The 13,856-nt window shown below is 37.3% G+C and overlaps 1 protein-coding gene across 1 annotated transcript in view; it reads right to left on the bottom strand.

Annotated features, from left to right (window-relative positions):
* Positions 1-9,840, bottom strand: part of LOC115419071 (T-complex protein 11-like protein 1) — a 31,620-nt gene extending 21,780 nt beyond the window's left edge. Inside the window, exons 1-4 of the mRNA XM_030133690.1 lie at positions 9,714-9,840; positions 7,689-7,779; positions 7,437-7,566; positions 7,218-7,338 (exon numbers count right to left, since the gene is read on the bottom strand). Of these exons, the coding sequence (XP_029989550.1) occupies positions 7,218-7,338; positions 7,437-7,566; positions 7,689-7,767 (330 nt within the window). The 5' untranslated portion in view covers positions 7,768-7,779; positions 9,714-9,840. The remainder of the gene's footprint in view (positions 1-7,217; positions 7,339-7,436; positions 7,567-7,688; positions 7,780-9,713) is intronic.
* Positions 9,841-13,856: the final 4,016 nt, after the last annotated feature.

The following is a 13,856-nucleotide window of genomic DNA, read 5'->3' on the forward strand; positions in this document are numbered from 1 at the left end:
AGTTTGAAGTCAATCAGAACTGGAGTTTTGGAGAAGAAGACGATTGAAATTTTGTCCCCATAAGAGCCCATGTTAAATTTTCCGTAAGTTCCCAGATCCAGAAGAAGATCCTGATCAGCATGTGGACATGATGTTTAGGTCAGGGGTGTTCAAAGTTTTTTTCAAGAGGGCCAGATCTGATAATGTGGAGATTGCCAGGGGCCAGTGGTCCCTTCAGACATTTTTTAAACAGTAAAAATTACATATAAATGCGCTGTTCTACAACAATTTTATTTTCATTGTCGCAATATCATTTTTTAAAATGGCAATGTGACCAAATCTAAGCCACTCAGGTGTGAACAAATTGAAAAAAAAACAAAAACAATTCTGCCTTCCTTTCACATCTGGAAATCAAATAACACAGAACAAACTGTGTGGAGTATCTGAGACGTCCAAGAAGTTAATAAAAATCTTAACCCCACATTCATTTTAAACATGACTTGTATGAGTAATCATTACTCATATATTACTCAGTAATGCAAAGTCTGTTAGCGTTTAAGATGAAAACATGACTCTTACTCGTCTTTCACAAAATCATTCAGAAAGTAATATTTGTGTCACATCTACAAGTACATAACACCAGCAGTTATAGGCAACTAACCTGGCAACTTGGTAGCCTGCCCTGGTGGTGAATTCATTGAACTCCCAGGTTCACATGAAGAGTCACTGTTGAGTTTAAAGCAGCTTGAATTTGCTCCAATTTTTCGGAGCGCTCACTCCCTGCAAGCTTGTTGTATGCATTAGCATGTTTTGTCTGCTCGTGTCTCTTTACATTGAATTCCTTAAACAAGGCAACAGTCTCTTGACAAATTAGGCAAACATAATTGCCTCGATTTTCAGTGAAAAAAATTGTAATTCCCATCTCTCCTGGAAGCGGTGGCCCTCACTGTCAACTTTGTTTTTTTTTAATTTACAGGCGCCGTGGTTAGAAATTAGCGAAAAAGGTTCACGGTGAGGTCACAGAGCCAGATAGAGCTAGAGTGGTGCTGCCACCATGAGGTGAACGGAGAAACTGCATTTTGAACCTTTTATGATTCATGTACTCGGTTCAACAGTCCAAGAGGGCCATAAATAATACATTCTAAAACCCAAGCTGTGGGCCGTATAAAATCCGACCGCGGGCCGTGATTGGCCCCCGGGCCGGACTTTGGACATGCCTGGTTTAGGTCATCTCCCCATCAGGGCTGGACTGTAGAAATTTACACTGGATATCATTTATATTTCCAGCAAGATGGCGGCGCGCATAGTTCGCGAGGCTCAGCGTCTCTTCAGATTTTGCAAATTAGTAGTTTTAGTCATACTCTGTTCGGGTCTGTTCGTACAGAACAGCATCTCCCTAACATCGTACACCCGACAGGAGCTTCTGGACATCAAATTTCAACCATCGGATAGTTTTATCAGCAATCTCCATCTCTTCCCTGAGCTGCGGAGATCACCGGACACTCCGGGGACTGCCAAGCCGACAGGAAGTTCTCGCAGGCGGCGCAGGGACCGTAAACAAAGGCGGGGTAAACGCGGGGGGCTGGGAGCTAAGCTAAAGCTAACACCACACCGACTCTCCTTACCCAGCATTTTCCTTGCAAACGTGCGGTCCCTGGCAAACAAAATGGACGAATTACGACTCCGGATTACAAACAGTAAACGGATTATGGACTGTAACGTCATGGTATTCACGGAGACATGGCTACATAGCGAGATACCCGACAATGCTATCCAGCTAGCCGGGCGGCTCACTCTCCGTGCAGATAGAACAGCTGATGGCTCCGGTAAGACAAGAGGCGGGGGATTGTGTATGTATGTCAATAAGGCTTGGTGCACAGACTCTGTCATTGTTGAAAGCCACTGCTCAGCGAACCTAGAGTTTCCCTTGGTTAAATGTAGACCTTTTTATTTGCCGAGAGAGTTTACATCTACTATCATAACAGCTGTATATGTACCCCCGGACGCCGATGGCAAACAAGCAATGACTGAACTTCACACTGCCATCAGTAAACAACAAACAACACACCCAGAGGCCGCATTCATTGTAGCTGGCGATTTCAACCACACTAATCTAAAGACTGTACTTCCCAAATTTAAACAACATGTCTCCTGCCACACCAGAGAAAATAAGACTTTGGATCATGTTTATTCCAACATCCCTGGAGCCTACAAGGCTACCGCCCTCCCCCACCTGGGTCAGTCTGACCATCTCTCTTTGTTCCTCACCCCCACCTATTCACCACTCATCAGCCGTGTGAAACCAACTGTGAAGACCATCAAGGTATGGCCTGCGGGGGTAGACTCGGTACTCCAGGACAGGTTTAAGAACACAGATTGGAGTGTGTTTGCCTCCCAGGCTACCTGTGGCTCCCAGATTGACATTGACTCTTATACTCACGCAGTAGTGGAGCACATCAACACCACCATTGACAGTGTTACCACAGAGAAACAGATCACCACATACCCCAACCAGAAGCCATGGATGAACAGGGAAGTGCGACTCCTACTGAAAGCACGTAATAACGCGTTCAGATCAGGAGATGCACTTGCCTACAGTGCATCCAGAGCAGAACTGAAAAGGGGCATCAAAAAGGCCAAGCATGAACATAAGCTCAAGGTGGAGGAACACTTTGTGAACTCTGACCCTCGTCGCATGTGGGAGGGCATCCAGGCCATCACAGATTACAAGAACAGCAACACCTCATCAGCAACCATAGATATGTCCTTTCTAAATGAACTGAATGACTTTTATGCCCGTTTCGACAAGGACAATAAAGAAAAGGTCATAAAGCTCACACCCTCTGAAGACCTTCAGCCACTCACCCTCTCACACACAGATGTCCAGATCGCACTAAGCTGTATCAACGCACGCAAGGCTGCTGGCCCTGATGGTATTCCTGGACATGTGCTCAGGGCTTGTGCTGAGCAGCTCTCAGGAATATTCACGGACATTTTCAACCTGTCCCTGGCCCAAGCAGTAGTACCGGCGTGCTTCAAAATCACATCCATTGTACCGGTGCCAAAACTCTCCTCTCCAAAGTGCCTGAATGACTACCGCCCGGTGGCACTGACTCCCATAGTGATGAAGTGCTTCGAGCGGCTGGTCCTGGCACACCTCAAAGATTGTCTGCCCCCCACACTCGACCCACACCAATATGCCTACCGCAGCAACAGGAGTACAGAGGATGCAGTCTCCACAGCGCTGCACTGTGTACTCTCACACCTGGACAAGAAAAACACTTATGCAAGAATGCTGTTTGTAGACTTCAGCTCTGCATTCAACACTGTCATCCCTGCCAAGCTAATCACAAAACTCACAGACCTTGGAATCAGCACCTCCCTCTGCAACTGGATCATGGACTTTCTGACCAACAGACCACAGCATGTTAGGTCAGACCACGTCACATCCTCCACCCTCACACTCAGCACTGGTACTCCACAAGGTTGTGTGATGAGCCCCTTCATCTACTCCCTCTTCACCCACGACTGCAGACCTATGTTTGAATCCAACTCCATCATAAAGTTCGCAGATGACACCACCGTGATCGGACTAATCAGCGACAATGACGAGTCGGCATACAGAGCAGAGGTCAAACACCTTGCTGCTTGGTGTGCGAACAACAACCTACTCCTCAACACCAGCAAAACAAAAGAAATCATCGTGGACTTCAGAAAGGAGAAAGGAGGCACCCACACCCCCCTCCACATCAACGGCATGGAGGTGGAGCGTGTCTCCAGCTTCAAATTCCTGGGGACCCACATCACAGAAAACCTGACCTGGTCCACCAACACCTCCCACCTGATTAAGAAGGCCCATCAGCGTCTCTTCTTCCTGAGAACACTGAAGAGGAACCAGCTGTCTGCTGTAGCTTATGTTCTGTCAGCTGGTAAGCTAAAAAACATCTTCAAAGGCCTCGTCTCCTTTAACACCACAAAATCACTCGTTTGGACTTTGACAGAGAACAGCAACTATGGGACATTGAAAGGTGGAAGAAAGTTTTATTCTCTGATAAGAAAACATTTAACCTTGAATGTCCTGATGGCTTCCAACGTTACTGGCATGACAAGAAGATCCAACTTAAGATGTTCTCTACGCAATCATGATCTGGGGTGCTTTTTCCTTCAGTGAACAGTGGAGCTTCAGGTTGTACAGGGGTGTCAGACGGCGGCTGGCTATGGGCAGATGTTGCAGGGGTCATCCTTCATAACTGAGGGCCCTGGTCTGTGTGGTAATGACTGGGTTTAAAAACAGGACAATGCTGCAGTTCACAATGCCCACCTGACAAAGGACTGAGAACAGAGGAAGAACGTCAGTCTTTTGGACCATCCTGCGTGTTCCCCTGATCTAAATCTAACTGAGAACATTTGGGGATGGATGTCAAGGGAAGTGAACAAAAATGGACATCAGTTCCAAAGAGTGGATTCAAAATGACTGTCTTACTATGTCCAACCTCAGCAGCGTTGGCGTGTTGCGAGAGGCCTTGGTTATGCAGCTCAACAATCCGACCACATTCAAAGAGAGAAAGCTTTATGCCTTTTCCATCAGGAGGTCATGACAGTGTGAATACCTGACAGAAAATGACATTGAATCCACATTTTTGCACAGATTTTGGCTTTTAAAGCCTGTGGTCTTTTGATCAGCAGATGAACAGCTTATTTCAGTTTAATTGTTGTTTTCAATAAATTGCTCACTCAATTATTTTTTTTTGTCTCAATCCCATTTCTTCTTCTTACCTCAGCCAGGAGGTATTGTGATCACTTTGCTTTGTGTTTGTCTGTTTGTTTGTTTGTTTGTTTGTTTGTTTGTTAGCAACTTTACGGGAAACTATTACAACCATCTTTACCAAATTGTACCCACAAATAGGCCTAGGCCCTGGGACCAACCCATTAAATTTTGGGCCAAGTAGGCCAAAGTTCAAGGTCACAGCAAGGTCACAAAATCTACAATTTTCCTATCTCTCATCATTGAGCAATTTTCAAAAATTCATAAAAAATTAAAAACGACTCCGATTAGCCTCCAATTTGATCCACCCATAGCTTATAACAACATCTTGTATCTGACACAAAATCTGACCGGTGTCACTGTTACCACAGTTTTCTAAAATTCTTGAGAAACTGTTTGTAAAGAGGTTAGATGACTACATAGACAAATATAGGATATTAAATGATCATCAGTATGGATTTAGGAAAAACCGATCAACATCTTTAGCAGTAATGGAATTTGCAGAAAATATAGCAACAGCGGTGGATCAGAAACAACATACTGTTGGTGTTTTTATTGATTTAAGGAAAGCATTTGACACAATTGATCACTCAATATTACTCCGGAAATGTGAAATGTATGGTATAAGAGGTGTGACGCAAAACTGGTTAAAAAGTTATTTACAAAATAGGTCTCAGTATGTATCAATTGGAAATACAAATTCACAACTTAGAAACGTAACATGTGGGGTCCCACAAGGTTCAGTGCTGGGACCCAAGTTATTTATACTTTATCTAAATGATATCTTTATGGCATCTAGTTAGTTAAAATTTACAATATTTGCAGATGATACTAATTTGCTTTATTCGGGAGTAAATATGAAACAAATATTAGAAACTGTGGAAAAGGAATTGAGCAAGTTAAAAAAATGGTTTGATGTAAATAAGTTATCACTTAATGAAGATAAAACAAAATTTATGGTTTTTGGTGGTGCTAGGGGAAGTGATGATATAAAACTGAAAATTAATGAAACTGAAATTGAAAGGGTGTATGAAACAAAATTTTTGGGAGTGATTATTGACCATAAACTCTGTTGGAAACCACAAATAGAATATATCAAACGCAAAATGTCCAAAGCTGTTGCGATTCTTTATAAAACTCGAGACTTGTTAAGCAAAAAATGTTTGCATATGTTGTATTGTTCACTTGTAATGCCATATATGTCATATTGTGTGGAAATATGGGGCAATGTGTATAAGACTAATTTAGACCCAATAATTAAACTCCAAAAAAAAGCTATTAGAGTCATAAACAAAGCTGGTTATCTCCAATCAAGTAATCCACTTTTTGTAGAATCTGGTTTGCTAAAATTTCTTGACATTGTATATTTAAAAACAATGGAATTTATGTTTCACGTTAAAAGTAAAAACCTTCCTTTTTGTATTCAGAAAATCTTTAAGTTAAGAGAAGGACATTATAATTTAATAATAATAATAATTAATTTTAAATATCACAGTGTTTCAGTTATTGGTGTCAAGCTATGGAACGAATTGAAGGATGAAGTGAAATTGTGTAGCTCACTGTTGAGTTTCAAAAAGAATTTAATTGGTCAAATTATGAAGGGCTATGAGAGTAATATGTTTACAAAATAACTTATTACACTGAATGTAGTATAATTTAAGTTTAAGTATTTATCTGCTGCAACTTAAGGTGTGGACATGGACTAAGGATGTAAATAGGAGAAGCAGAAATAAGCCTCCGGCTTCAGCTTCTTCCTTTTTCAGTTACAAAATATGTTAATTTTATGCTTGTTTGTTTCTTTTTTAATATGTAGGTGTTTTGTTTTGTTGTCTTTTTTATATGTGTGTGTTTTGTATCTTGTATTTAACTGAAATAAACATTCATTCATTCATTCATTCATTCATTCAAAATTGTCCACATCCACTGTGGAATGTGGACTCTGTGGAGATTTCAATTTAACATTGAAAATCCTATTTATGACACATTTTTCATTATAACTCAACAAATACTGATTGGAATTGAATATAATTTGACATACACATGACTGGTACCAAGCTTCAACTTGTTCTGCTGTATGGAACAACCTGGAAACTGTTTAATTTAAAAAGAAATAGTCGATCCACACATGCACACCGTTCAGGGTGCTTGGCGGAGGTTTGCGTTCTCTGAACACTTGTTGCATTTTGAAACTCTACTTAGAACCTTATTAAGATCCAACAGTGCAACATGTAAATTCTTGCCATTTTTCAACTGGTCTTAAAATTTGGATCAGGAGTGTATGTGGGATCTTGTACAGCTTTACATGAATAAGAATAAATAAATACTTTAGTGGTGAACCTGTTGAGCAGCAGATAATGACCCTGCAACCTTTTGGAGATTATTTGTTTATTTGTCAACACTCCACTTGTAAACAAATAAGAGGGGTCAGAGGTCACGCTAAGACCTTTTCCGATTCAACAGCAGATACACTTACAGTCTTGACCTCTTGAAGCAGGATGATGGCGTGGCTGAATTCTGGAGGATCACTGCTCAGCTGTTCTTGCAGACTGTCCCAAAAGGCTCGGTGAACAATCTCTGTTACTCTTCCCTCCAAACTGCAAGAGGAAAAAGGATTTAAAACTCTCAAATTAGAAAGTATGAATAACCAAGGTCACTTTAGCTAAGACACAGTGTTTTGTTTTTTTTCTCTTGCCTGTCGGTGGGAGGGCTCCTGGGTTTGAAGCAGAAGTCTCTGTTCACCACTATCTCATGCGCAAGGCTGAGGTTGGAAACACTATTTTCCAGCTCCATCAGACTGGATAATGAGGCGGTAGGTGGGCTCCCTGACACCCAAGACAGGACACACACCCACAGATAATTAAAATTGTCACCACGCTAATAATTCACTTACTAACGGTCCCATAACGTGCCTGAAAACAATAACTACACTAATAAAGCTTGGTACCTGTAGGAGAGTGGAGTTTTTCCAGACAGGGAAGGTCATTAGGAGACTCATCAGAGGCCTCGTCTCTTTCATTTGGCATCACAGCAACAGTCTGGATATTCAAATTACTCCATTAATGCAGCAACTCAACAAAAGCTACTGAAATTGGTCCTTTTGTTACTTGTTACATGATGCACAATAAAAATACTGCAATTAACAGTGGTGGAAATTATAGTCAGATCTGTAGTTGGACAATGACACAAATGTTGTATGTTTGTGTCTGTACACACCACCACAGTGGATATATAACAAAACCATCAAGATGTGACTGAAGTGTGGACTTTAAGCTTTAATTCAAGGGGTTTAATAAAAATACTACATTAACAATTTAGGATTTACAACCATTTTAAATGTAGTCCCTCCATTTCCAGAAAAGTCGAAAAGTAAGTACATAAATGTTATCAGTATGTATTCTACTTCTACAACATCGTTTTTATATATTACAGAGGTAGATTTAAACAACTGTATATAATGTACAGTGTAGTCAGTAAGAATACATGAGATTCTATAAATTACCTGATGTTTCGAATAAAATACCCTGAGTTTGCTTGTTTTCTCAATAAACCAAATAAATGTATCTTAGACTGTTGATTATACAGATACAGTAAATAACTTACTTCAAAATGATACTTTGACACAGAGTACATGTAATATTTATATATCTATAATATTGATAACTAACCAAATGTGCTCAAACATATGTTTGTATTTATCTGTACTACAGGTGTTGTGCCAAGGTACATATCCCTGTTCAGAATCGTTTCCCCTGGCCGCAGGAGCATAATCTCTCATACATCTCAGCCTTCCATAGATAGGAAGCCCGGCCCACTGGAAAAAAAAAAAAATCCCCATGATAAGTCGTAATTATGAGATAAAAAGCCATAATTATGGGATAGAAAGTTGAAATTATGATAAAAAGTCATAATTATGAGATTAAAAGTTGAAATTATGGAGAATAGTCACAATTATGAGATTAAAAAAAAGTCAAAATTATGAGATAAAAAGTAGAAATTATGAGATAAATCGAAATTGCGGGTGTAAAAAGTCATAATTATGAGATTTTAAAAAGTCAAAATTATGAGATAAAAAGTACAAATTATGGGGGGAAAGTTATAATATAGAGATAAAAAGTCAAAATTATGAGATAAAAAGTAGAAATTATAAGGTAAGTCAAAATTATGTGTGTAAAAAGTCATAATTATGAGATTTTTTAAAAAAAATCAAAATTATGAGATAAAGAGTCAAAATTATTAGATAAAAAGTAGAAATTATGAGATAAAAAGTTATAATTATGAGATTAAAAAAGCAGAAATTATGAGATTAAAAAGTCACGATTATGAAATTTTAGAAAGTCAAAATTATGAGAAAAAAGTCGAAATTATGAGATAGAAAGTAGAAATTATGAGATAAAAATCATGAGATTAAAAAAGTCGAAATTATCAGATAAAAAATCGAAATTATCAAATAAAAAGTAGAAATTATCAAATAAAAAGTCATAATGATGAAATAAAAAGTCATAATTATGTGATAAAAAGTCAAAATTATGAGATAAAAAGTCATAATTATGAGATAAAAAGTCAAACTTCTGAGATAAAAAAAGTCTAAATTATGAGATAAAAAGTCAAAATTATGAGATAAAAAGTCAAAATTATGAGATAAAAAGTCATAATTATGAGATAAAAAGTCAAAATTATCAGATAAAAAGTCATAATTATGAGATAGAAAGTCAAAATTATGAGATAAAAAGTCAGAACTATGCTCCTCCAGTCAGGGGAACCCATTCTGAGCAGGAACACATACCTCGGCTCAACACTTCTTACAACACTTGCAAAAAAAAAAAAAGACATTGTCATTCATAAACGTACCTGGCTAAAGCTGAACTCAACTCACTTTTATATCAAAGACATATGTAAATATACAGATATAATAGCTAAAATAAAGCGTTAAATGTTATTGTAATACGCAATAACATGATTGTTTACTTACCTACTTATTATTCCAACAGGTGAAACTCAAAAGTCCTACTGTACGTAAACTGTATCTGCGTCAAAGCGTTTACTTCACCCTTCAAGTTTAAAAACAGGGCTAAACCATTTCTATCACAACGACGGGGGGAGACAACAGTTTAGAGGCTTTATTAACGCATCTAACGCACCGCTAACCCGTACTTGTATCTTATTTATACCATATTATCAAATAATGAGTATGATTACCGTCTGAATTCTCTTTATTTCTGTATCAAACTAAATAAAACTCGACGGTTCTACTTGTTTCGTCCCGTTCTCAAATCAAAACAGTAGGCGTGTCAGTGCGGAACGTGCGCACTCGGCTCCGCCTCTGTGCTCGCGACCAAACACAGACAGGAACAGTAGAGAAAAAAAATGTTTGAAAGAAAACTCATCCTGCTGCTTCTGTGGTCTGTTCACCTACTGGAGCCCACTGGAAACTGAAGGAAAACAGCCTGTGGTCGACGGTACGAATGGGCCTTTGTTTTAAACCGTGTTCTACGACTGGAAAGTTCCCATTTTAGGTCATTTCTGATGTCAAAGAGAAGCCTTTCGTTTAACATAACTACAACCCTAGCTATATGAGCAGTTTAACACTCATCCTTTAGGGTTCACTCATAGAAATACTCTGAAATTCAACCTTAGTGTGTTATTGGAGGACATAACAAGCCTTTATTACTTTTTTTTTTTTTTTTTTTTTTTACCAAAATGTTTTATTGTTATGTAGAAAATCAAGGTCTGTGAAGTTACCATATTTGGTTCCTTGCTTATAAGAAACAAACAAACAAAAAAATCCAAGAAGCATATCAGCTAAAATTTGCTTAGAGGTCTTATATACAGGGTGGGGAAGCAACATTTACAATATTTTGAGGCAGGGATTGAAACAGTGTATGACCAATTAGTTTATTGAAAGTCATGAGAATTTATTTGCCACAAGAAAATTGACATAATAGAAAATGTTTTTATTCTATGTGTCCTCCTTCTTTCTCAATAACTACCTTCACACACTTCCTGAAACTTGTGCAAGTGTTCCTCAAATATTCGGGTGACAACTACTCCCATTCTTCTTTAATAGTATCTTCCAGACTTTCTTGTAATAGTTTTGCTCATAGTCATTCTCTTCTTTCCATTATAAACAGTCTTTATGGACACTCCAACTATTTTTGAAATCTCCTTTAGTGTGACGAGTGCATTCAGCAAATCACACACTCTTTGACGTTTGCTTTCCTGATTACTCATATGGACAAAAGTTTCTGAAAAGGTATGGATAATAGTGTTAGGTATGATTATGACATCAATATATGTTTGGTTTCAAAACAATTGACGTAGTGCCTGCTGAGAAAAAACAACTAAATGTTCATTGTAAATTTTGCTTCCCCACCCTGTATGTCTTTGTGGATAAGAAATCAATATAAGTGAATCCCCAAAGGAACTTTGTGTTGGTAAATGCAAATTATGCGAATTTACAGGATTTCAGTTCTGTTGCAACATGTTGATGGTCATATGAACTATGACTGTGCCTTTTCTGTTGTTGCCCCAAAGTTGTTGAACCTGTTGCCCTTAGTTGTTAGACAGGCTCAGTCTCTACCTGTTTTTAAATCACGTCTAAAAATGCACTTTTTCTCATTAGCTTTTAATCAGTGAGTGGCATGTTGTTGTTTTTTTTAATTTTTTTATGCTGTCTTTAACAGATTTTAATTTGTCTTTGTTTTTATGGTGGTCGTATTTTGTTGTTCTTAGCCCACTTAACACCCTGTGTTATCACTAGTTTTATTTACTTATTTAATCCCTTGTTTTATGTTTGGTGTACGGCGCTTTGGCCAGCTGTAACGTTCTTAAAGTGCTTTATAAATAAAGTTGGTATGGTATGGTATGAACTATGTTTTCAGGTCAAAAATGTCCAATTTCATCACAATTAATGCTATATTTTCATGTCACAAATGGCCAAGTTATATTTTAACTGAATTTACGTGAAAAACAAATATTCTGTTCTTTTAGATTCCCCAGTTTTTCTTATAAGATTATATCCCACATATCACATGTTTTATTTGTACAGGTTGCAATATGGAGTATGGTGCTGATCCATCCTGCTTATGTTACGCCAATACATACATTAAGAATGTCACACGTCACTTTTTAAATCAACAGTTTTCTAATAATAAGCATTTTTATAAAGAAATAACAATTCTATATTGTTATTTACTCTTTAGTATGATGATAAACTATGCAATAAATAATTAGGATCCTAGTTTTTGCTCAGGGATCATTTGTGGAAACAGTGACATGGCTGCCGAGCATCAGTATGATGGGATCTGTAACAACCATGTCACATCCGTCCAGTGCCACATTTTGTGTTTTTGTGTCAGCTGTTATTGTTTTAGATCCACAATACTAACATTTATGAATAAGAGGATAATTAGCAATAGTAAGTATATAAGTTTATTACTAATAAAGTACTGGTACTGACCAGATCATCATGGGTAATGTCACGTCTGTCCACCAGTAAAAGTTTTCACATACGCGTGCCATTCAAAATCCAATATTTCTGAAAATATAGCTTCCACTGTCAAATAATATCAGTAGTCTGTGCACAAATGTATTAGCATTATTTCATCACAGTTCTATGCATTTCTTACAACTTTCTTTTTTTTTTTTTTTTTTGACAAAAATGGCCACTCATTTGACCCCCTAAGTAAATTTTAGCTGATATAAAAGTTAAACACATGTAAGGTGTAAAGGAACATGTATTTTAGAACATCAGACCAACATAAGTGCTGTTCCAGACACCTGTCCACATCCACATGGTCCCTTTGAACATCATTCCTTACATTAGTACCATTACTTCATGGTACCTAAACAAAGCAGGTCCACTCACTGTTTATGCAGAGGTGGACCTTCCAGACCCTGGAGACCACATTGGACCTTAGACTGTTGACTCACTGCTCTCATTGGAACTGGTGCTGCCACTGTCTTGTAATGTGTGGAAATGATCAAAAATAGTCACCTGCCCAATAAAGGGTTAAGCAGTTATTGTAATTACTGTAGTTATGCAAAATGTTAAATATTGCTTAATTGTTTCTAGACATGTAGTAATTTTTTAGGAAATGTATGCTTATAATCTAAATTAAAACTGAGCACCCTAAACTAATTTCCAGTTATTATAAATTGGCAATTTTTACTATTTGCAAGTATAATTCTTTCCTTTTAGTTTGTGTTTTACTATTTCTAGCATTTTGTAAAGTTATAAGTGAAAAAAAAAAAAAAAAAGTATCACTGGACATACAACCCACCAACTGAGTGCGTAAAGTTACATTGTGAATGAGTAGAATTATAAACTGGGTTAAAGTTATGTCCATTACTGACTACAGAAAAGATAAGACATTTTGTTTCAGGTTTCTCTATTTATAATGCTTTATCTTTTATGATATACCTGTTATTATTTGTGTTTATATTTGATTGATTTATTTATTTCAAACATGCAAAGAAAAATAAAACAAAACAAAGCAAATTAAGACAAAAAAATAACATTTAAATGGACAGAATCTATCTTCAAGCACATACAAGTCTGAATATTGCATGGTTGAAAAGGAGTAGGAAGAAGTATAAACTTAAATTAACTTAAATATTGTTTGTCTTTTGCACTATCTTTATGCATGCACCTGATTCTGTTGTTGCCTTGACCATTGAGTTTCTCCATTGTGGGATCAGTAAAGTCTCATCTAATCGAATTTGTGTATTGAGAAACACTACGATTACTTAATATGATTGTTTCTAAATTTGACACTCTTGAACCTTTATTAGATATAATGAGATACTGTATTTATTTATTTGTATTGTATGAAAGTTGTTTGATCCTGATGTATCATTGTAACTACATCTATCTTTCTTTAGGTCACTGTCACTCTTGGAAAATATATTATACAGTCACGGAAAAAAATTATTAGACCACCCTTGTTTTTTTTTCAATTTCTTGTTCATTTTAATGCCTGGTATAACTAAAGGTACATTTGTTTGGACAAATATGATGATAACAACAAAAAATAGCTCATAAGAGTTTAATTTCAGAGCTGATATCTATCCATTTTTCATGTTTTCTTGATAATAACCAAAATCACTTCAGGTC

The sequence above is a fragment of the Sphaeramia orbicularis genome, chromosome 5 (assembly GCF_902148855.1).
Source record: "Sphaeramia orbicularis chromosome 5, fSphaOr1.1, whole genome shotgun sequence".
In the NCBI taxonomy this organism is placed as follows: Eukaryota; Metazoa; Chordata; class Actinopteri; order Kurtiformes; family Apogonidae; genus Sphaeramia; species Sphaeramia orbicularis.